This window comes from Syngnathus scovelli, chromosome 3 (assembly GCF_024217435.2).
Source record: "Syngnathus scovelli strain Florida chromosome 3, RoL_Ssco_1.2, whole genome shotgun sequence".
In the NCBI taxonomy this organism is placed as follows: Eukaryota; Metazoa; Chordata; class Actinopteri; order Syngnathiformes; family Syngnathidae; genus Syngnathus; species Syngnathus scovelli.
In genome coordinates, this window is record NC_090849.1 from 24,041,481 (window position 1) to 24,066,078 (window position 24,598).

Sequence of the window (24,598 nt, forward strand, 5' to 3'; positions counted from 1 at the left end):
TCCATTAGTAGCGTTCAATTAAAAGCTAGCGTTTGCCCTGTGAAATATATTCTAAATGGCGTTTCCAATTTTGGGTTGTAATTAAATGAAGCGGTGTCTGGAAGTTGGAATATCGGCAAAAAAATGAGATCGCCTTTTTTGTTTCTTCAGTTTTTTGGTAAAGCAGTATGTAGCTGTTATGTTGCATGCAAATGGAATCACTGCTAACCACTTTTGGACTTGTTCAAACATCCTCTTGGCGAATTTTTTTTTTTTCTCGTAAACAGATTTTCTGAATGCGCCGAAGTCGGTTGACAGATGCATTTGAATTAGCTGACAAATGTTTGGCAAACAAACCATGATGAGTTTTATCCTTTTGTTGCGTCCAATTGTTTTATATATATGTTTTTATTTTGCCAAGAATATCAGCTGTCTCGTTTCACTATCGCCCCAGTTGGATCATTTGCCATCTTGAGTAACATTCTAAAAACATTGTCTGCCTTTGCGTATTAAACGGAACAGCTGCTAAAAAGGGGAAACAGAGTGAGACACATGCTTGGGATTTTTTTTTTTTTTTTTTTTAAGATATAAAATCTAAATTGAATACGACCAAATAAGTTGAAGAAAGTTGAATGTGCAGTGTAGGGAAAAGTTGAAGAGAATGAAGATGCAGTGGGAGATAGCACATTTTCAATTTCTTCTTCACTACAGCTCTAGAATTTATTTCTTTTTATTCCCGTTGGAACCCATTAATCTCTCCCTTCCACACATACTTGCCTACACACACACACACACACACACACACACACACACACACACACACACACACACACACACACACACACACACACACACACACACACACACACACACACACACACACACACACACACACACACACACACACACACACACACATTTTGTATGATATATATTCTGCTCTACTGCTGTTCCATATCAGGAAACTTCAAATTTTCAAGATGGACTTCAACTTAAAAGAATTGGATTGCACTAATTTGCATTAAAACAATAAAAAATATTAAAATGCGTTAAAAGTCGAACAAAACACCAAATACAACATTTGATTGTTTTACTAAAATGAACTTAGTTGTTTTATTTTATATATTGCAAAGGAAATGTTGAAATTTCTATGCAGTTGTCATCCAATATTCGGAGAGTACAGCACCTATTTTTTGTTTTCATGCTGGTTTGACGCGACGTTCATAATAATTTGCGTTCCTATCATAAAATTCTGAAAACAGCATCATTTTAATAACGAAAGAACTTGCAGAGTACAAAAAAAGCATTAAAAAAATGATTTTGACCTTCAATAAATTATTATTTTACAATACAAAAATGAGATTTTGAATTTTGATTCATTTCACTAAATGTCACAAAAGCTAGAAAACGCGATTTGAAATGTTCAAAGCTGCAATCACAATAATTAGCATTGGCAATGACATCCAGTGTCTGCTGTGAAGGTTTTTTGAAGTAAAAAAAAAAAAAAGTCAAGTTCAAGTGGAAGGAAGCCGTTATATCTCAGTGGCGATGACGTCATCGTAGGTCTGTAACCCTGAGCTGTACTTGAGATCCAAACCCAGCTCAGCCCGGGCCTCCAACTCAGCAGTCAGCTCCTTCATGAGTCGCTCCAGGTCTTGGTTCTTCTTATGCACCTGCAGGTAGTTGATCTGGAGCTGCTTTTGGTACTTGATGACCTTGTCCTTCTCCTTGTTCCACGTGCGCTTCTCTTGGTCGAAGCTAGTTGCTAGTCTCTGGTGAGCCGTCTTCTCCTCGCTGAGCTGCTGCTTTAGTCTCTCCACTTCTTTCTGGAGTTCCGTGGAGCTTTTACCTTCTGGCTCCTCTTTCTGCTTGTGGACGGTGGTGACTCGCTCTGCGGTTTGGCCACAAGGTTCAGTTTGCGAAGTGCGTTGATGGGGCTTGGGGTCTTTGGTCTTTCCCTCAAAGTCTCTTTCCAGTTGGCCTACTTTTTCTCTCAACAAGTTGGCTTCATTCTTCTTGCGCTGGAGTTCATTTTGACACACCTAATTTGGGTAAGAACAGACAATGAAACATTTCATGTTCTTCTTTTGAATCATCGATCCTCATTGAAATAAATGGATAATGCAATTAATCTGTTCCAGCTTCCCAGAAAACACTAACCAAAATTTTGTCAGATGATGCAGATGTTCATTCCTAGGTTTTGGTGGTTTGGGATTTTTTTCACGTGCCAAAATAAATGGAATAAATTGAACACCTACCCAACAGCAACTCGGCATTCTTACAAAGCACTTGATCTTAAATTGTAATAAGTCGACATTTTGTCTTTGAAGTTGAACCTGAGCGTGAAATGTGATTCCAAAGGAACCTAACCTCCATTTCGATGGTACGGGAGCGTAGTCTGTCGCCGCCGTCTTTGTTCTCCTTCTCGAGCATCTCAGCCTTCGCTGTGATTTCCTTCAGCTGCGCCCTCAGGCTGACTATTTCATTGAGCTTGTGGCTGACGTCCTCCTGGCTGTCTCGCAGCTGCTGCTTCAGAAGGGAGATCTCGCCCGCTTTCTGGCACACCTACATGGGGACACCAAGATCACAGTGTCTTCTGTTGCGTGTTTTGTACCCTACTGGGGACTGTTGAAGTATTTGAGCGGAAAATGTTCCACTTTTGGAGATCCAAACATATATTTGGTATTCACCACTTGCTGGTATTTTGTCTCTTCATGATACACATTGGATGGATTTTACCCTGGATAGAATATTTCCCATTTTGACAGAACGCAGGATCCATTGACTGCATATTATAATAGCATTTGACATTTTCATGCTACAATCTCATTGTTTCAATAGGTGGACTGTTGTTAAGAAGCCTAACAAATTTTAAGGATGAAAAAAATATCAGTTTTGAAATTATTATCATTGTCTCGATTGCTCTTGGCATGTGCAGTGAATGGTATCGGTACTCGCGACAATAGTCGATACCAGAATCAGCTGCCCTGTTGTGGTAGTTATTCAATGGGGTACTAAAAAAATGACAAGAAAATTACCATCAATTTTGTGCAATTTGAAGGAAAATCGCCCTATTCACATTTCTTCATAACAGCACTTTTATTCTCTGCGGGACTCTACGGGGACTTTAAAAAAAAGGTCCATTAATGACCTGATGACTTTTCAATCGCGTCTCACCTCCCACTGAGTTTCCTCAAGCGTTGGAGCGAGCTGCGTGCTCTCCTCCTCGGAGGCTCTCAGTCTTCGCTCCACGAGCTCCCTTTCTCGGCTCAGCTTTACGAGATCCTCCTTGAGTCTCTCGTTTTCTGCCTGCATAAGACGCCAACCGTGTGCATCAACATTTCCTCCATTGTATGACTCATCGGAGGTCAAGGAGGTCGAGGTGGTCTGACCTGGAGTTGGCTGACCCGCAGTTGCAGCGCTTGCTGGCTATTTCCAGCCATCTGCGAGGCGTGTTGTGTCGTGGTGGGAGACCCGCGGTTCAATTCTTGCGACTCATCAGCGCAATACTTTTGTCTTTCCTCGAACAACTTGCAGGTGGCCGCTTCCTTCACCTCATAGCTCACCTGTTTGGGTCATGGGAGACAGCAATTATACAAAATCAGTGTGTTTCCTTTTATGACACCTAGGTTGTTAAGCGAGAGGACCTCAGAGAAGGTTGATAGCCATGAGGAGAGTTGGTGGATGCAAAAGTTCGAATTTGATGGAAAAGGTGGACAAGTGGTGCAAAAAAGTAACATGCATGAGCTCAATGTGGTGACATGCGAGCTAACGACTTACCTGCAACTCTTGCAGTTCATTTTCCCTCTCGAGGAGACTTTGTTCCAACGTTTCAATCAGTGACGCATCGGTCGTGAGAGGGGAGCGACTCCCTCCCACAGTTTCAGAGAGACGTTTGGGCCTATCTGAAGATAGCGGGGAGCCGCCATCGCTGTTAGCGTTTGATGACAAGCCCCCTGGGCTCAAACTAGTCTTATAGCCGCCGTCTCGACTACCGCTGTTCACCCAGGGGGACAAATTGGCCTGAGCTCCCTTGAAGAGGCAGTTGGCCGGAGTGGAGCTTCCATCGCTGTGACTGACAGGGCCCGTGGAAGCACTTAGGCTACCGCTAGTGCTGTGAGTGGGCAGGCTTGACATGGAGTTGCGACCAGAGTCTGACAGATTCCCTGAAAGCAAAGGTGGAATGGTTTTTTAGGGCATTCAACTCGGAACATTTTTGACGTCGTTTAGATATCGACCAGAAGATATATCTCGCTTGTGTCGGCTGTCTGCACTCTTTGCTTTGTCCAATTGGCTGAGAATGTGGTCCAGGCTGTTGCGCTGCGCCTCTGTGGAGGAGGACACAGTCCCGGGAATTAAAGGCTTGTATGCAGTGGATCGGACCAGCGACTTCTCAGCAGTGGTCTGCAAGAATGAATTGACATGTTGTCAGAAATGTTCTGCCTGCCTCCCAACCTTTTTTTTTTTTTTTTCCCACGAACTCCTTTTAGCTGACAGCCTTATAAACGCAAGTCATCCCATGCCTCACAGAGCCTAATATGTCAGCAACTAACTTTTTTTTCAGATTCTGGCATAATATCTGTCTACCCGTCCGTCCGTCCGTCCGTCCGTCCGTCCGTCCGTCCGTCCGTCCGTCCGTCCGTCCGTCCGTCCATCCATCCATCCATCCATCCATCCATCCATCCATCCATCCATCCATCCATCCATCCATCCATCCAATATCCATCCATCCATCCATCCATCCATCCATCCATCCATCCATCCATCCATCCATCCATCCATCCATCCATCCATCCATCCATCCATCCATCCATCCATCCATCCATCCATCCATCCATCCATCCATCCATCCATCCATCCATCCATCCATCCATCCATCCATGTTGAATGGTGAAGAAATAGAACACCACAGTGTCTCTGTCTGTAATGTCCAAGAAAGACACAAGTGGTAGCATACAGTACCTCCTTTCTTCCCCCCCCCCCCCCCCCTCCATTCTCCGCCCACCCTCATATGCTGCCACGGGGAAGATGAATAGCCTTTTACTGGGTTGTTAATAATATGGGATGCTGAGGTAAAGAGGGAACGCTTGTGAGCTCAGCAATTCCTCCTCAGCAACAACATGACTGGGATATGGGATGCCTTTTTTGATTTGAAAAAATAAATCTCCCTCCCTTTCCACCGAGCTCTATTGGAGCTTGATCTATCTCCCATTTCTGCTTCTTATGCCCCAACACTTTGGCCTTAGGGTGTTCTGAGGCACTGAAAGCTTTTAGAAAAGGTCATTTCTTATTCTCAGCACACTCAAATCACTTTCCCGAGTAGATCAAGGCATTGTAGCTTATTCATTTGGAAAGGTGTAATTATGAAGATGGTGAGGTTCACAAGTGAGAACTGTCCGATTCCTGCTGTGAGACCTCTATCTTAAACGTAGTGGGGGATTTTTTTTTTTTTCTTTTTGAGTGCACTCAAAAATGACTCATTAACGGAGCATAATGGAACACCGGGACGTCAGAGCCATTGGCAAAATGACTCCCTGTCAATCCCACGATCCACGTGAGCCACTTCTACGTTTAAGCCCATTATAATTTGAAACATACCATATTTGAAATTCAATTTCAATTAATAATATAGAGAACTAACTGTATTCTTACCCCATCAGTCCCCGACATGAGCGTCAGTTTCCGTCGCTCGTCGGATTTCTCCTCTTCCATCGGGCCCCCTCTGTGGTGCGGCGGCCTCGGTTTATGGCTCACCTGATGTGAAGCACGCTCAGTATTGATTTATTTACAAAATATCATTCAACAATCACGCCAGCCCACCTTGATGTAAAAAAAGTCCTCGCTTCGTCCGGACCGGGAGTGCGAGATGGCTTTCGGGAGACGGATGGGGGAGGAGGAGGAGGCCTGAGTGAAGCTACACTTCAGTAAGCCATCAAGGCTGCAACCACCATTGCGTCTTGGCTGGTTTGTTCTATTTTTCAACCTCATCTCTGAGGCTTTGCAGTGTTTACTGTTGAGTTGGTCGTTGGTGATGAGGCTGCTGACGCTTCCCATGTTCCCGCCGGCGAGTGACTCAACTCATGACCCCTCCCCAGAAAAGTTCATCTGCAACATAGCATATTAAAAAGTTGTAAACTATTTTTTCATCTCATAAAATCCCCCGCCGATGGGAACTGCCGTTTATTTAACTTTGTCGCTTCCCGTTCGGTGAAGAAGCGACATCTGGAGCAGGTGAGCGAGCATTTGCAAAGTAAACACGGCGGGGAAAAAAAAAAAGAAGTCAGTGTTGGCTTCGTGCCCGGCTTTGTGTGTCTCGATTTATGACTTAACCGTCGGATTGCACTCAAAAGGCCTTTGTGCTGTACTTTTCAACAAATTAGGATATTGACTGACTACATTTGATTAAACCTTGGCGTTCACTCTACCGGAAAATATAAGATTGTTTATTGTTTTGCGGCAGCGCAAGCGATGCTGTCCGCCCACGCTCAAAAAAAAAAAAAAGCAAACGAGGCCCCAGATGTAGTGTGACATGATGTGACCCGCAGTGGAGAGAGGAGGCTATCAAGCTCAGAAGCACCCCCGAAGCAGCTGGTCCTCAACTCCTCACCACTTTATAATGACCACAACAACAAAGGCTCGGACTTAAGTGTACTTAATCACATCACTTTTGACTTAAAAGGGTCATTTAGGATTACTGGATGCTTGGCTGGATTTGTTCAAACACAATGTACACTGTGGATGTAAATTTAAGGAGATGAATGAATTTAAGAAATATTTACATAACTTATTATTTTATTATTAAGGTATCATTGTAGCATTGCGAAACTATACTAGAACAACCTCCTACTATTTATATGAAAGCTTTATGTTAATATTTGACATATTTTTGAAAACATTTATAAAATATACATTGTTGTCGCTCCTAAGTTTTGTTTGGTGTCCTGAAACTAAATAAATATAAATAAATATTATTGTATGAATCCCACTTTGACAGCATCAATCGAAACTATATTTTCTCCCCTCACAAAAGCAGCCCGGATTTTAGTCAAAACATTGATTTCGTGCAGGTGTATCTCATACGTGGTCCGCCAGCAGTGTCATTTGACTGTCTTTGTTTGATTACAAGGGGGAAAAGCATGAATAGCCGCGCCTGCGCTGATCAATTGTCATCACCCAAGAAAACAATAAGCAGACGCCGTCTCACAAGGAACGACAATGGGGAGGAAGATAATGGCAGCGTCACAAAAACAAGGCAGAGAAACCCTTACACAAAAAGTCATTCAAAGACAACAAAAGTCTGATTGTTGCCAAAATAAAGATCATCCAGAATTTCATCAATCAAAGCGCAGAACAAAATAATGATGTTAACTTTGAAATTTAGGAAAGCTATCATGCACTCACATCAAACAGTCAAAGAGCATTTTTACTTACTAAGCATCCATCTGGGACCAGGCCTCGCTCGAGTGATCGGTCCGGTCCTCCACGCGGAGACCTGTCATACACACACGTGTGTATGCATGTATGCTCTTGAACACTAAAATGCGACTAGGCCAAGAGGGTCTGATAATGTGCAGTTGAGGGGTGGGGTCAGCTTTGCATTATAACTGACATGTAAAATAGAATGTGTGTGTGTTTGTGTTGGGACCTCCCTCTTTACACCCCCCCACCGCACCCACCCTTCCCTGGGGGGTAAGTGTACAACATGCGCACCCTCAGAAGCGACGTGTGCCGCTCAAGTGATTAACTCGAGGCCTTCACAAAAGATCCGCCTGGGTATTCCCCCTTTCGCCCCCTCCCTACTATCAGCCAGACACCTCCTGCTTGTGCATGGACCTCGTTCGTATGTGCTAAGCTCCCCTCCCACCATCCCAGCGGCCCTGCACCCACACTGAGCAAACAAGCCGAAGGAGAGAAAAAGGCGGCTTGTTTCTTTGTATTTTGAAGCGTGCCTGTTGATCTATTCTCCCCAAACGGGCCCCCGGACCATATTTGAGTGTTAAATAAAGGACTCCACCTCACAATGGAGAAGGAGCTGGAGAGCTTCACTTTTTAGTGTGATTTACCACCTCGGATATTCAATGAGTGTTTCCGAAGACGTCCCGCAGGAGGTGTTGTGTCCCCCCCCCCCTCCAAAAAAACAAACAAACAAAAAATTGACTGTATTAGATGGCCTCGGAGCGGCGCGGACAAATCAGGCGTAAATCTAACAGGCCGTAGATGTCGCCGAGTGGGCTTATATTTTCTCCTTAATGGGAAGAAATCTGGCAGCTTTGCAACACATCTGCGGATTCATTGTTATGGCCATACGCGGGGAAATCAATAGGGAGAACATTTGGTGACATCATGTTATCTGGGAAGAACATTTTTTTTACGAGTAGGATTTTTACTCTCTTAGAATAAAGACACTATCTCAGTATCACTGTTTTCTGCAAATGTCGCAACTGTACGCATCATCTAACGACAGCCAGAAAGCTTGAATAAAAATAATCTGCCTTTAAAGTATAAAGTGCAAATGCATAAATGTTGAGACTTTTCCCCTCACTTGCCATCAAAGTCTGCAAAGTTCTGATTGCATTGGTCAATAGTACATTTGAATTAAAAATGGCTTTACGTGTCCCAAAACGTCTAGCATATCAGGTTTTTGAGATACTTTCATTTTTTCCTGATTAAATCCGACCAATAAAAGCTTGCACAATATAGATTTTATCATGCGTTATCATTCATAGCTGTGATGTTTTCCAAATAAAAATCCAGCCTTAACTGAACCTGATCCTTAAAAAACAAATCTTTACATTTTCACTAGGATACAAAAGCAAAAGTGGTGATTTTTTTTCAGCAGTGGCAGAGCTAGAGGGGGGGCTGCGGGGGCACCCCCCCTAAATATAATCCGACCCCCCCCCCCCCAAGCTGATTTTTTCCACATAATGAATCTTTATCAGCATTTTTTTGAAAAAAAAAAGAGATTATTGTGCGGGTGGCGACTCGCATGTATGCTCCTGTTCACTTTCTCCGTAAGATCGGTTTCACTTCCCTTTTTTGAGCGCTTAATATTGCATTGAGCAGTCTCCATGATATCAACGCTTCGGAGAGACGACGAGCCATGATAGTCGATACACGTGTCCCTCTTTTATCGACACAAAAGTGTTTGCACTTCTTTGTGTCCAAGCAGGGGGCTCGGTGTGTGTTTTAGGGGGGTATGATCATACTCAGCTTTTGAGCACCCGCTGACCCGCCCGACACAAAGCAAGTCCAGCTCACAATGCACCCCCCTCTGCGCACACACACATACACATACACACACACATAGACAACCAACATAGAGCATAGCCAATCGTTTTTAGCGCAGCCAGTGCATTGTGCTAGCACGTTACGAGATTTATACCTGCCTGGCTCACACAATAAGCATGAAACTTTCCACTGTACCTCCACACTGCCAGATGGCCCCGCTTTAATTCTCACTGTCTGTATGTTAATTTTGAACAGATGCATGTATAATCTATCTGGTTCACAGTGTCTGTTTTTTTAGGTCATTCCAGGCCGTCGTATTGTTCTTTGAGTCGGATTTCTTAAGCTGGACTAACTTGCCATTGTGGCGGCTGAGGTTTAGCTGAGTTGTGATTTTACAACTGCCACCAAAGTTAGGGGTTTTTTTTGTCTGCAGTTTAATCCCGGTCTAGTTATACATAAAATATATCGACCTGTTTTTCCGAGGATGCTCTCGAGGAAATATATCTGTATCCTGGGAGCTGGGAGGTTATCCCAACTGACTTGGGTCAAATGACAGAATGCAATCACCAGTCAGTCACAGACAACCATTCACAGAATTAACCCGGTCAGAGAAAGTACCACGACACCACCGCTAACTCTCGCAGACATTCCTACTCCAATTCTAAACAGCGTTTCAATATTGCCCACGTGCATCTGCGTGCATGAGATGTGGCGGTCATCCGCCGTGATCTTCGATCGACTCATGGCAAAAGGTTGCCGGCGTTATGCAACACATTAGATAACCGGAATCAATCTGTGTTTGACGCAAAGTAACTGATGATGACTCCCGTGTAATGAAGCAGGCACTTCCCCTTATCATAGTCGTGACACGGGGGAAATTAAACTCACAAATTAAGCAGGAGCAAGACGAAGACCAAGATGAGGGAAGGGAGGAGGGGGTATCTTAGAATGATGGCTTGAATTATTGAGAAGTAATACTCCATCATTTTTTCCGTCATCCATTGTGGTTTTTCGCACACCCGCGCATGGATGTCCCGAGCTGTGTGGCTGGCTGAGTCACGGTGATGACGAATGTGACCTCCAGTGGCAAATCAAATGGGAATGAAGTGTGTGCTACAGACAGCCGTCCATCTTTCCCTTTCACCGCGCACACGCAAGCATTCACAATGACAGCAAATAGCGTCTAATTGGCTAATCCTTTTAGTGCATTGTAAAAGGAGATTGAGCATGAATGGGGGGGGCTGGCTTCAGCGCTGCCGAAGTGCACACTAGCACAGAGTCATTACGGGCCCCGCAGTGACGAGACGGAGCGCCAGGCTCGGACTGAAAGCCAAAGACGTGCACCGAGTGCCTATGAGAGAGATTTATGGCGCTGCATAATGAACCCATGACTGCTACGTTGTCTCGTCTGTGAAGGGAGTTGAGATGCAGAGGATGGCTGTTCCATTTAAATCAAATGCTTATCGCATCATCTGCGCTCATTGTTGGCCTCCTCTTTGATAGCTGACCAGCTTTTGGTGACGTGGCCCCCTCTGGTGAAATGAGATTGCACAGTCAAATGAGACAGCGGGTCAACCAAACAATCAAGCGCCTCCACATATTAATAGACAAGGAAGTCAACTGGGCGAGTGTGGCTGGTTAAATACTAATTACGCAATCCTGGCATTTGCATAAACCTGCTAATGTGTAGGGGGTGAATGTGTCTTTAATTGGGCTTAAACGGGAGCGTTGAGAGCTAGAACGATGCTCGGTATGACAGTAAAATAATTGGAATTGAAAAAAAGTAGTGGTGCACCCATTACCAGGACATATTGGGATCCAGGTCCAGAAAATAAAATCTGTGCCACAATTTGGCTTTAGCCAAAGGTGCTTCTACTCAACCGGTAAATAAGCCCCCAGGGAGCTGGTTTCCTTCTTCTATTGCTTGTTTTGATTTTTTAAACAAACTCTGAGCTCCACTGTTGACATGCTTGCGGCGTTTGTCTGAAAGCGCCACTCACAATTATTGCAGTCATCGCAATGGTAGCGATGGTGAGAAATCCATTCATGTCATCTCCTTGCAAGCAGAGTTGCTAGGCAACGCTGATAAACAACGTCTGGCTTACCTGCTTTTATATTGATGTATATTGAAAAAAGAAAAATAATTCTGATAATGATTCCGCTCTTGTATTGGATCTCATTTGATTGTGCTAGTTTTAAACTCCTGTCCAAAGGCAGTTTTATAACTTCTGTAAAACTTATAATATAAAATATTAATCTCCCAGCCTTTTATTAGAGCCAAAACAGCAAAGTGGATTTTTAGGCGTGGATGTACGATGCACTTTTTAAATTACTGCCCATCGCTTATCCTTTTTAAACCAACTTAAATGGCTTGTTTAATGCCGGCTGTCTTGTACGATTGCCCCTCTGTGGTACAAATTACACTTTTAAAAGAAAATTCCCAAATCAGCATGCAATAGAGAGAGAGAGAGAGGGCGCAGTGTGTTTGAAGCATTATATGTGCATAGCGAGGTAGAAAAGAATGAGGCCTTTCCTGGCACGGGGGCCCATTGACCCTGCAAGCTGAGCAGAGAGTGATAAGGTTGTCATTCTTGAGCATAACCATCCTCCCACCTCCTAATCTGCTCACGCTCCGGGTGTCTGTGGTTGGTGTAATGTGGGAGGAAAAGGACGTACAATGAGCTCACTTTTCAGGGGGGGGGGGGTCAAGAATTTTTATATTTTAGAACACTGCTAAAAATAGGAGCCTCAGGCGCTACCTGTGCTGGGCTCCAAAATAAAAACTATTTGACGTTGCTTGTAGGGCTCAGTCGTTCTTTAGAAGGGTGAAGGCCTCGGGCCTCTCCTTCTCAAATCAAACTGTCTGGATGTAGGTCTGTGGAAATGGAGATGCTATTGTTGGAGAATGAAAGTCACATAGTTAGCGTGAGGCTACACGTCACTGAGCGGCTTCACTCATGAGGGGGATGCTCGATTTGGGACAGTTATTTTAAGAAATGTCGTCCTCAGTCGGTCGTAACAGCGCCAGTGGCAGAATCTGAGCTGGTTATTGCACGTATCAGATTCATGCTATAGCTAAGCTAGCTGGCAAACTAGCTTGGGAGACTCTCTCCGGGGCAAACCGGCTTCGGTCGTCGCCATGATGGAAACGAACGACACTTCCGAGATGGGCTTCATTTAACGTACTGTTTGATGCTGATTAGCTAGCTAGCTAACTTCTAGTTCGTTTAAATTTTCTTCTTTTTTGTATTATCCATCAGTCTAGGCACCATGCTGCCTCTCACAGGTTGGCCTTGGTATTACACACAACATTACAACTTAAACCAATTTTTGTCTTTGTTACTCATGTATTCAAAATCTTATGTTGTGTTCTTTACTTTATACACCGGGTGCAATACATCCTCCCAAAAAAAAAACAAAAAAAAAAAAACTGACACACACCCAATATTTTGTCAATGACAATGCACAGCAATGTTGAACATGCTTGGACGTGCCCACCCGTCTTGTCACACCTCAATAACATGCATGTCTTTCACATAGGCTGCCACTTCATTCCACATAGTTTGAAAAAAAAAAAAAGAGTTGAATAGCAGTGCAAACTACTTTTGTTCCTTTCTGGTTACAAAATTATATGAATATAGTTGAAAAGATGGACAATTTAGGGTCACTACTGAAACACCTTCATGTTCAAAACTGGTTTGTCCAGTAACGGCTATGTTGGTGATGGGCAAATTTGACAAAGCAAACTTCTCCTTCACAGTGTGGACATCCTACTGAAATATATGCAAGCCAAAATAATAATAATAATTTAACACAGTATATGAGCCCGTTAGCTTTTAAGCAAACAAGCTGAGTTCAAAGTTGCCAGATCCAACAGTAACTTGAAATATTTGTGTCGCCTTACCTGCTCAGTCTCTCTTCCCAGTCCCAAAGATGGAATGCTTTTTCCCAAAACGCAGAGGATGATGACGATGAGGTCTTCCTCGATGCCCCAGGCTCTCACCTCCTGTCACTAGCAGGCTATGGTGCACTCAGTCCGTCCACTGAACACTCGCATTCCTCCATAAAGTAGCTCTGGCTCTCTCTGCCCGCCCACTCTTGACAGTGCATCTTTTAGCCCCCCCCTGAATTCCCATCTCACTCCGCTCCGTCACTCGTCATCCAAACACGGCTCAACTAAATCCTCCTCCAGCATGCACTTTTCCTCTTGTACAGTAAAATGCAATCAATTTTTTGGTTGAATTAACCAGTGGTGGATTCACACAAGCACCTTTTATTTGCTTTCTAGACATGTAATGATAAATAAAATATTAACTCAAAGTCAAAAGGTAAGACTTAGACTTAGACTTAGACTCAACTTTATTAATCCCTTGGGATTACTCCTTCAGGGAAATTCAGGCCTCAGCAGTATCCATACCACAGAGCGGGACACACAGATGGCATGAGCGCAACTCAATAGGCCCTCATAAGGCTGCCATACAACGGCGCCACAAAGAAAGCCAGAAAGTGCGAAAGATAAAAGCCATCAAAGCAAAGCAAAGCAAAGCAAAGCAAAGCAAAGCAAAGCAAAGCAAAGCAAAGCAAAGCAAAGCAAAGCAAAGCAAAGCAAAAAGACAAAAGAAAAAAGCAACAGTGCCCAACCAGCACCCCTCAATATCAGAAAACACCCCAAAACACACAAAATAGCCTCCACGGGGTCCACAGACAGGTGTAAGGGTAGTCCAGTTCAACGCAGCAGCACTCATTTTTTTTGTCACCATGATATTGAAATTAGCACACACCATTGGTCCAGTGGAGCAGAATGAGTTCCAGATTTATAAAGTGAAAATAATTTCGTTGCAAATGAGACCTGAAATATATCTCCCTTGTGTAGAATTTTGTTCCAGTAAGGGTGACAGTGATGGACATCATATAAATTAAAAATTCAGTTTATTTGCCTTTTTATTCAACTTCTTGGACTTTGTGTTTTTTTTTTTTTTTTTTTTTTTTTGATCATCCTCATGTGCTGAAGCACTTCCTGTCTCACCTACCCAGCTGATGCTGTTTGTGTAACTTGGCAGAGTCACTTAAACTTCCATGTTTGGGTCACTTCTGGTTGGCTCCTTGTTTGGGCTGTAATCTACTTGTGCCTCTTGTTGGGGCACTAAATGTTCTTTTTGCCAAATGGATTTCTTTTTTTTCCAAATGGATTTCTTTTATTTCACTTTTCCTGGATCAGTACGAGGCTCCTTAAAGTTTGGATTAACTTGCTTTTGACGTTTCTTCTGTCCTCTGGGATTCACAGCAGTGAATGTAAGTACTCAACATTTTCAAGTTATTTTGTTACTCATGAAACAATTAAATTTTTGCTGGACTGGTATCTGTATGCTTAAGCCGATTAGCCCAAAAACAAAAATGTGGTGGTGAAAAGTTGCTTCATTGCCAGCTCTATAATAAGACAGATGAGCTGCTTTTTTTTTTTTTAATTTGACTGTCCTCTCCATAGCATACTTTCCATCAACTGAAATGCTTTAATGTCTGCACGTGCACGACTTGAAGAATTGTTTTTGAGGGGGTTGACATTTTAATGATTGTATAATGGTATCTAGCAGAAATGCCACAGCCACACTTTCCCCCCTCATTTAAATCAGCCGTTATTTAGTATGTGTAGGATGTAGTTGTTTGTGACATTTACGAGTGGTTGACAACGGTGAGGCGAAGGCAGGCAGGCAGGCCGGCTGTGCCTCGCTGCTTGATTATAAAACCCATGAGAATGAATAGCGGTATATATATTTTTTTAAACCTCAGAGGAAAACCTTGGTGGGAAATGATTTGAAGTGCAAGTACATCCTTTCTTCTTTGTGTGTCCATCATTTTGCCCATATCTGTCTTGCCTTTTCAACTGTCTTCCCCTCTTCGGCAGTTTCGCCGCCTCAATTCTCACCGCTAATCTTTCTCCCCCAAACTCGACACGTACTCCTGCATTGCAATTAGGAGTATCAAAGTTTTGCTGCTGTCTCACGGTGAACATCAAGTTTGGAATTAGTTGAATTTTCTGGATGAGAAGTTTTCTTTTTTTGGGGGGGTTTCTGCCGCCTTGGTACATTTTGTGGGGGGGACTTGCCTCTATCATTGGACTCTGCCAATTTCACGCACAGCCCTATTATTCCGGGTCGTGTTGAGCCTTATTAATTTGCGGCTTGGGACTTGGTGACAGTTCTTCGAATGCGTGACTATACACACATTGACCGTATCATTTAAAATTCCTGCATGGGGCTTCTGAGATTCAAGGCGTATCATAAATGCTGCGTTTATAAATTCAAGTACGTCCATACACAATGCTCATATTCAATTTGATATGCAATACATCATCCTGAGCGCTGTTCCCAATGTCCTATTGTCGCAGCAGTAGACGGTGGCCTAAATGAATTGAAATGAAACACTATCATATCCCATTGAGATGAATTTAAACTAAAGTTATCCTCCATTGTGATGTTTTTGTTTTCAACAGAATGTGCATGGATTTCATTTTGATACAACTTTTTCTTAAGAAAAATACCACAGAGCAAGCAGTCATTAATACAGATACCAAGTACCGATACTAGAATTAAACTCCACGCCTCCCCAAAGTAAAAACCATCCATTGTTGGCAGGTTCATCTTGAAAAATGGTTTTTAGAAGTAGTCAGTCACTTCACTAAAATGCATTATATTTTTTTTAATGGAGTTTCCCCAGTGCATGACTCATCCAAATGTATTGTACTAAAACATTTTTTCACATTAGTTTCTTTTATGTGGTCTCGAGACTTTACCAGTTATTCTTTATTACCAAGCTGCATTTTGCAATAATTGCATATTTAATTACATGGCATTTTGTGATTGTCTATAGTGGAATGAACTGTTGCCATGACTGCACGTATAGAGTGTGTGAGTGTGTGTATGTGTGTGTGCGCATGTGTGTGTCTGCTCTGTCTTTTTCAGGTCTTGTAGGCAGATATTTAAATGTACTAGGCTGTAATTGCATGTTGTGATGTCATGTGAATGCATCATTATTTCTCCTCGCTCTGAAAGTCTAACTCATAATTGAGAGATTGCAATAAGAAGAAAGCAATTAAAATAGGTTTGCAATTGGGTTTGGAGTTTTGAAATGAGTTCTGAATTGCTGTAGGATTAGTTTGGAAATGTTCTGTCTGGAAACCTCCTCAAGGCTGGGAATGCACCGCACAAAAATATATTGACTTTTATATCAAAATTACTCACCCAGAACATGCTTGTTCTTCTTGGACCAGACTTGTTTTGGTCCCCATTACTCACAGACAAAAATATGTTTGGGGGAAGATCAATTCCGTATTGAGTAATAGGATCATGCATAATGTCGCATAATTTCGTTAACCCGGCTGGCCCGAGGAACCGACCCGAATCAATACAGATGCACGCAATTGGCGACGAAGCAGCTGTACTGCAAAACGAACGGATCGTAAAACCAAATTGACCTTTTCTCCTCTCATACTAAAATCAACTTAAATGTGACAATTATAAAGATGAAAAAATAAAACAATATTTTCATGACAGCGTCTGTTTCTCGAAATAAAACTGCAGGGACTATGTGGCAGAATTTCTCTCTGTTAATCGACAGTAATAAGTGAAAGGCCAGCAGCCTGGGCGGCACGGCACGCAAAAGTGCTGCTCTTTCGAGTCGTAAACCGGTAGCGGCGACATCCACGCTCCGGTTTAATTACTTGCAACTACTCCCCGGTGCTTCCTCCATCTCTCTAATAGCATTTGTAGCGCCGTTTGACGGCCTTCCATCACCCAAGCCATATATTTTGGCCCATACTCAGTCTTCCGTAGCTGCTGTGAAAAGTATGTAAGCGTTTGTGTGATTTAGCTGCGCTAACAAGCTCAGTGGCCTTCAGTAATCCCAAGCGCTCCTTTTTCTCGTGGTATTCTGTCAACGCCGAGTATCTGCATGTTCCCCTGGGGCCGGCTTTGGGCCCACTCAGATAATACCGGCGCAAGTTTCGAGCCAGATGAATGCATTATGGTTTGCTGGGAAGGAAGCAGAAGGCAGACAAGGAGGGTCATTCGGAGCGAGGAAAGGTCAAGGAAGTGGCATCGGGGACACGGTTTCAGCGTGCAGAGGTCGAGCTTGTGTTCGGACTTGAATTGTGTGTCTGTCACTCACTCGGAGGAAACATTTGGCTTATGATGTACGGCTGCCTCAACCTCGTTGCTGCCGAGGGACATGAGTCAGGAAGTTGTACGCAACGGAGACCTTCTGTTCTGCTGGAGTGGGAGGGGCATAAGAACCCATGGCTCATAGCAGATCTAGTAAGAGAGACATTCAACTGCTTGTTGACCTGTACGGACAGCAGGCACTTCCAACCTCAGTGGAGCAATGTTCTCCAACTTTTATTGAGCCGTATTCTACACTCTTAAAAGCTGCTTGGTCAAAAGTAACCGATATTGCACAGGTGTCAAACTCAAGGCCTGGGGGCCAGATACGGCCCGTCACATTTCATGCGGCCCACAAATTGTGTGTCGACAAAAATTGCAAATTGTCTTCACTTTTAAAAACTACAGATATTATTAACAATTTCTATTACCATTCTTTCTTTCATTCATGCCATTTTTAACATTTGATTAGGAGAAGTCACTTTGTTTTGTCAGGGGTTTCCACAGCAAGTTACTCCCATGATATGTTTAACACAGATGTCCTTCCTCAACTGGTCTTTAAGGTAAAAGACATGAAACGCTACACTTTGTGTTGTGATGTGAGAAGAGTGGTTCCAGTTGGCTGGCTACGGGTCCGGGGTGTTTTCCCGCTTCTGTCACCTGGGATAGGTTCCAGTTCACCCGCGGTCCTAATGAGGATGAGTGGATGGATGAATTTAAAGTGCAGCTGTTCCAGCAAAAAAAATGCTCATTACTCATTTATTTGGATTTGCATCCAAATTGAATTGTTTTTTTGCCAAATGTACTATGGCAAACTGAACAGAAATCTGTTGGGTCCATTTTTTTTTTTTTTTTTTGCACAGCCCAAGCTACTTAAGCCAAACAACAATCAAACGGTGATCGAAACAATCTGTGTTGCATGCACGCTTTCGAGACACGAAGGAAATTAGTCCAAATACGACACTGTAATTATTGAGACAGCTAAATTGTACACGATTCGGAATTGAACCACAAGCACCATCTGAGGCATCTGCTTGCAGCGCTGCAGATATATAATATAGAAATATTTATTCTGTCTTAATCTAAGTGCGGACACGCGTTATTTAAACTGAAATTTGAAAAGGACAGTTATGTCATGTTGACATTTGAGCATACAAAAACTCCATTCGGAACTTGAGAAACAAAAGGCAGACTTTGACAAAAGGCAGACTTTGGCAGCAATGCGGGTGAATCCGTCCGTCCAAGATAATTATGATCAAATCGAGTTCTGTTTTTTTTTTTCCGGTCAATATTCTACTATCAGTATTCTGATTTGAGTCCAATTTTTGGCTCCCTCTGACAGGCAACACAGATGCTCTCACATCAAAGCGGCCATATCTGTCTGTCTGTCTGTCTATGTGTGTGTGTGCAAAGCCAATTTGCACTCACTAAGTTACCTCTCACCCGCAGCATATAAATAAGCCTGGCAGCAAGTGGTCAGGGCAGTGTCAGTTTGCATGACCGCAATGAAGTCGTGGATCTTGCGTATACCTCACGACAAGAACAAAGACACTCGTGTTGATGAGACCCTCAGACTGATGGCAACACAAACATTCGGCTTGTAGTATTGATTCAACACGCTCACTCCTCTAAGCCGTAGTTTGATGAGGCTTCCGTTCGTCAACGCGGCGGCGGCGGCTGCATTGTCTTCCGCGCTCTAAGAGGATTAGACCTGCTTTCGCTTAATGCACACACCAGATCATCAATGCACATCTTGACCCTCCAAGACATCTTTGATTGCCGCTCCCAGCTACTGTTTCCCCCTTGCTTTACCTTTCAGACTGGATTTTCCTCATAATCCTATTAAAGTCTCGCAGTTAATAGGGGAAATGGTGAGCGGATGATTTAAGTTTTTGATGTGGGGAAGGCGTGAATTGAAAGGCGCCAAAGTCACCCTGATCTCACCGCCTTGTCCTCCAGGTGTTTGTCTGTCTCTGCCTGCGTGCGTACATTTCACAAATGAAGCCATTCATCTCGCCATGTGGTTGGCACATCAGAGGCTAACAACACTTAACTGCTTTGAGGAGTCTTAAGCATCTGTTAATCGGGATTATATGGGGTGTAACCGAGCTATCAAGTGCGGCGCTAGTGAAGTAGCATGGATGGAATACAACGCAAACATCTCCTCTCTGCCTCCGAGTTACACAAGCAGGCAACGATGATCTTATTAGTTTCCGCTCAAAATGACTTGTGTACTTTGCTATACTTGCTAACGGATAGAGATGTTTTCAACAAGTGCCCCAGTTTGAATAATGATGAGGTCCATAATCCAGAAGTTATTACGTTCCGAGGAGGCCAGGTTGGTGAAAAATGATGATGATATAATTAAGCCTGTGTGAGCACTATGGCAACAGGCTAAACAAATGTGTTAATACCGGCTCAGATAATTAAAACTCTTGCCTCAGCTGCACTAATGCAAAAAGAAAAAAAAATCCAGCATCGGCTTGTGATTGCACTTTAATCAAGCTGCTATTTTCCCCCCCGTTTTTTTTTTTTTTTTCATTCCTTCACCAAACATGCTCATGAGATAACCTCGCTCTTTCCACATGACCCCATTTGCTTTGCCCGTCCTCTCTCCACTTGTCCACATGCAGCGTTTTGACAGCGTGAACAAGTCCAATGGGCTTTATGCAATTACACAATCATATTCCAAAGTCCCTCAACAAGCTCAATGCAGATGCCTTGCACGTGGGCTTCACAAGGGGGCACTGTTGACATTCCCATTACCAGCATTTATTCCCCAACGTCATCCTATACAGCCCCCCCCCCCCTCCACAATAAAATGTCTTCTTCTTGCACATATAGATTATATCACACATGGAATGAAATTATGTTATTCGTCATAAGCAGAAGGAAAGTATTAACAACAGCAGCCCCCGCCCCTCCCCTTGGTTTGAATTAGCTTTGCACTGACACTGGGGGCACTGGCTCCATTGTGCTCTCTGCATAGAACGGTCCCTGTTAATTTCCTAGCTCAGTGGCGAGGCTGTCATTATCTGTGGATGGGCATCTACAATAGATAATAACCCCGGTGGGAGAAAAAAGGATTTCAAACTGTGGCAAAAATATTGCTTTCATCAAAATCACTTCATCACAGTCGCTTTGCTTTTTTGTTTTTGTTTCACCCATCAAATATCCAGGTGTGATTAGGACCAACTCCCAACAAAACAATTAAAAAAAAAAAAAAAAAACACCCCCCGCCCCCAGTATTAATTTAGTCTCTCGCTCAATTCTATATTAATTATTCGTTGTAGATGTTATTACCAAAATGAGCTAGCTGGCTGTGGAGACCAGATAATTGCGTGTTATTTGATTGCGGCACTAGGAAGAAAACAAGCGTGGACACAAACAAACACACTTTGGCTCAGAGTCTGAGAACTTGGAAGTGTGCACAAGTGCGACTTGTCTCACTCACCGGCCGCTTGATAACAGTAATTACTTTCTTATGTCTGTTGGTCAGCTTCTTTGGAAGGTGCATTGCTTGTTTTAAGTTGTCCTTTCCTTGTTGGGGGGGGACCCAAACACTGTCGCCTTATCAGCAGATACACTTTGACGAGGCACTTGTAATTTTGGGCGGGATGAATTGGAGGTCTACTCGACACGATAGGAATCATATTTAGCTGTCGGTCATTTTGTCGTGCATTGAAAGGTAATTTTGCAGACGTAATGTCACGTCAATGTTATCGCCACGTGTGGATCAATTATCTGTGTGTGAGGCGTACTCAATTATGGGGTCAAAGGTTCCGTTAGGAGTCATTTAATCTAGTACGGTCCGAGTTCTGTTCGTGAATCATAAACCAGGCGTGAAAAATTGTCAAATAGCACATTTATGGCCTCAAATTGTTGCCCCCGCAATTAACTGCCAAGTGTGTTGCCCGCTTAAATGCCTCATCTCAATTTTTGTTTTTGTTTTTTTACCCCAACAATAGACATCTAGCACGAGCTCCGTAAATAGCGTCACATTATAGAAATAGAAAAGTGGGGGAATGCATAAGAAGAAAAGTGTGGCACAATGGAGCGCTCTGTAGGCATTTCTATAAACATGAACCAAACATCTTCATTAAAACAACGCGTCAGACAAACTAAGCCATTGAAGTGTTTTAAGAATTACCATGAATAGAACAAACAAAATATGAATCAGAATGCTTGTTATTGTCTTTATTCTTTTGACAGAAGTGGGTTGAAAAGCATTATCATTAATAAGACAAACAAGATATTCACCAGCATAGCCAACGGAAGCCTAAATAGACGTGTCATTAAAACAAATAAATACATCTGAGCATGGTCTCACAGCCATACAAGTCCAAACATAAGCCAAATATTATTTATTCCTCTCATCTTTGTTTGGAACTTAAAATGAACCCATGAGAAGTAGGTTCAATTCAATTAGAATAAAAAAATCAGCATGATCTCAAAGCCATACAGCAAGTCTCTTTTTCCTCATTCTCTGTCATGAGCTCGTGTAACATACAAATCAAAATCCTATCTCTCAAATGAATGGCCGGTAATCACTGCGCTTGAGAGCATAATTGCACCAGAACACTACCTGAGGAAATATGCTACTGTACGTTCTGCCGCTTAAACCCATAATGACAACGCACGCTGCTGCTGCAAATCCCAAATCGGCTAAATCGCATCAAACCAAAAAGAACGTTATGATAGATTTAGCGGAGGGAGGCTCAAAAACACAGACAAGCACTCCTTTGATTTCCTCCTTTGCAGCCTCACTGCTTATTGACCTGCTGGGCCCGCTGATGAAGGAGGCACGTCTCGTAAAATGCATTACACCGTAATGAGGTTATCCCATAAACAGATAAAAGTTCAATAAAATAACATCATTTCTTCCTAGTTCAGGAATAAGCAGATGACGGCGCTGATTTGTTTCTGCTGCCCGTTTAGCCCAACAGAACCTGGGTCTGGTCCGAGTTAATGCTTACAACATCAGTCCAACATCTGAATGCTGCAGTGCGTGGGGAATTGAAGAGGTGCAAGTCATGGAGGCTCTTTTGCATGTCTGCCCCCCCTCCCCCTCCCCCTGGGGGTTCGGCTTCTTGGGCTTTTATGCTCCAAGCCCCTGGAACATCCTTCCTGATCACTCTGGGCGCTGTTAAAGGTTCATGTTTCTTGATGTCGACTTGAACAAAAGTGTTTTTTTTCTTCCACATTTAATGTCTATATCACAAAATACAAGTTCTTCTTTTGGTTCAAGTTTTGCTTTGGACTCAGACCAGAAATGATATTCACTCTATAAATGACCACACAGCTGCTGTTAAAATCGTCCCTTTGCAAAGATGAAAATACTAAAGTTTTTGTACATCATTATGAAGCCTTTGTTGTATTTTGCACCTGTTGTGCACCTCAACGCAATATCATAGAATATCACAAGGGTGTTTTAACATCACTGCAATAATAACAATTCTGTCAATTCAAGCTAAGCGCTGTTGCAATTTCAGTTCGCAAATTAGTGCAATTTTTTTTACAAAGATATGTAAAAACCAGAGGTGGGTTGAGTAGCAAAAAAAAAAAAAGAATGCAAAAGTATTTAAAATGTAATCATTCAAATCAATACTTTAGAATAATAACTCAAGTCATTTATTTGGGGTAGTGTTGAATATTTAGGTTCTTTAATCACACTGAACATGATTACTGCACCTTTCATTTTTCCAAACAGGTACTGTAAATGTAGCATGTTGCTAACGTCCTCTTGTAAAAACTAAGCTTAACTTCAGTTTGTATCATGGCAATTTATTTTTCTCCTTTTTCTCAATGTCATTTTGTGTTTGTTACTATACGTTCAACCAAGTACAGCGTACGTTTTCGAGGAAATAGAAAGCTCTCGAGAGCATGGCACAAAAATATTCACAGGCAAAAAGTGGGTCATGTGACAGGCAGTGCATATAACTTTTGAATGTCGTTGGAATTTTGATGAATGCTAAATTTTTCACCATTGGATTCAATCCACCCAGGACATGTCGTTTCTCAAATATGAATCTTCCAAATGATGTTACAATTTGATAACTCAGATTGTGCATGCTACCTAATATGACTAAAAGAATTCTTGAACTTCTTCTAACTTTTATTGTAAAAGAAGCCTTCCGCTGTACTTGCATGCGGCAATCGGATATGGATTGAAAAATGAGAGAAGACAGTTAGTGAGAATGAATATTAGATCGAATTTAAAGCTCTGTCACGCAGAGCATGTCGCTGTCATTTGAATATACTACTTTGGGATTTGGGAGATTTTCTTACCCAACCAGTCAGCGTACCTTCCCACGTTTGAATTTTTTTTCTGCTGTCACGAGCCACTTCATGTATTCTATCAGTTGTCTAAAGATGAAAGGGAAGACAGCCAATAGAAACACATCTGAATATATACCACATCTAAAAAGTTTTATCGTTTCTCTTTTGTGAATACTGCTTGGATCTACAGTATAGCATGCGTTGCTTTTTAAAACGAATCATTTAAATCTACAATCCAATCAATATGGCTGTTTGAAGGCTTTTAAGTTATTTGCTGCGTGAACTTTATAAAATGAAATCTTAATCCAACCCTCTGGTCGGGGCTTTAAAAGCAAATACTCGTGTAAAAAAAAAAAGAAATCTCCTGTTCAAAGGGAGCGTTTGGCCTTCTGGAGAAGCAATCGACAGTGTCATGCTTGTCCATTATGAACTTCTTGCCTTCCTCCATTAGCTGTAAGCATCAACGAGCGGGCGTCGTTTCTCGCATCATACTTGACCTCATCAATTAATCACCGCCGCTCTTCTTTTCCACGACATCTTCACTCTGCTACTCCCAGTCCAGCTCTGTTTCCTTTCCATCTCACGGAGATTTTCCGCTGATGTCTTTTTGATAACATGCACTCATCGTTATGCTGCGAAAGAAGACACCATGAGTCATTTATGATAAATGCATCACTTGGTGACATCCCGTGCGCCTTTACTCTAACGGGAAGTGAGCTGGACCCTACAGCTTTTTTTAATTTTAATTTTTTTAAATTTTTATTTATTTTTTGTTTTTTAAGGATTTTATTTTATTTTTTTAAATGATCTGATCTAGAAACATCATATGAATTTCCTGTATATGTATGTATTTTTTTTCTTTCTTTACACATTATTTTTATTATTTTGATTGTCTTATGCTGAAGTGTTTTCATACAAATATTTTGTATTCATGAATTTAGCCATAGGAATAAAACTTC

At 42.5% G+C, this 24,598-nt stretch overlaps 2 protein-coding genes across 4 annotated transcripts in view; one reads left to right on the plus strand and one right to left on the minus strand.

The window, feature by feature from the left end:
• Positions 1-1,489: 1,489 nt before the first annotated feature.
• Positions 1,490-13,602, minus strand: lzts1 (leucine zipper, putative tumor suppressor 1). 3 transcript variants are annotated; one of them, XM_049716723.2, is made up of 10 exons: positions 13,112-13,602; positions 7,420-7,471; positions 5,800-6,084; positions 5,632-5,733; positions 4,218-4,383; positions 3,760-4,145; positions 3,372-3,545; positions 3,157-3,288; positions 2,350-2,544; positions 1,490-2,021 (listed from the first exon to the last, which is right to left on the minus strand). In XM_049716723.2, the coding sequence occupies exons 3-10, from the start codon at positions 6,031-6,033 to the stop codon at positions 1,512-1,514; spliced, it is 1,899 nt and encodes a 632-aa protein (XP_049572680.1). In that variant the 5' UTR covers positions 6,034-6,084; positions 7,420-7,471; positions 13,112-13,602; the 3' UTR covers positions 1,490-1,511. The 3 variants fall into 3 exon arrangements, with proteins under 3 accessions (XP_049572680.1, XP_049572679.1, XP_049572678.1); XM_049716722.2 differs by having other exon boundaries at positions 7,411-7,471; positions 13,112-13,601; XM_049716721.2 differs by lacking the exon at positions 7,420-7,471 and having other exon boundaries at positions 13,112-13,598.
• A 676-nt stretch (positions 13,603-14,278) lies between these two features.
• ela3l (elastase 3 like) overlaps positions 14,279-24,598 on the plus strand; it is an 83,149-nt gene continuing 72,829 nt past the window's right edge. Inside the window, exon 1 of the mRNA XM_049716728.2 lies at positions 14,279-14,499. Coding sequence (XP_049572685.1) covers positions 14,355-14,499 — 145 coding nt within the window. The 5' untranslated portion in view covers positions 14,279-14,354. The remainder of the gene's footprint in view (positions 14,500-24,598) is intronic.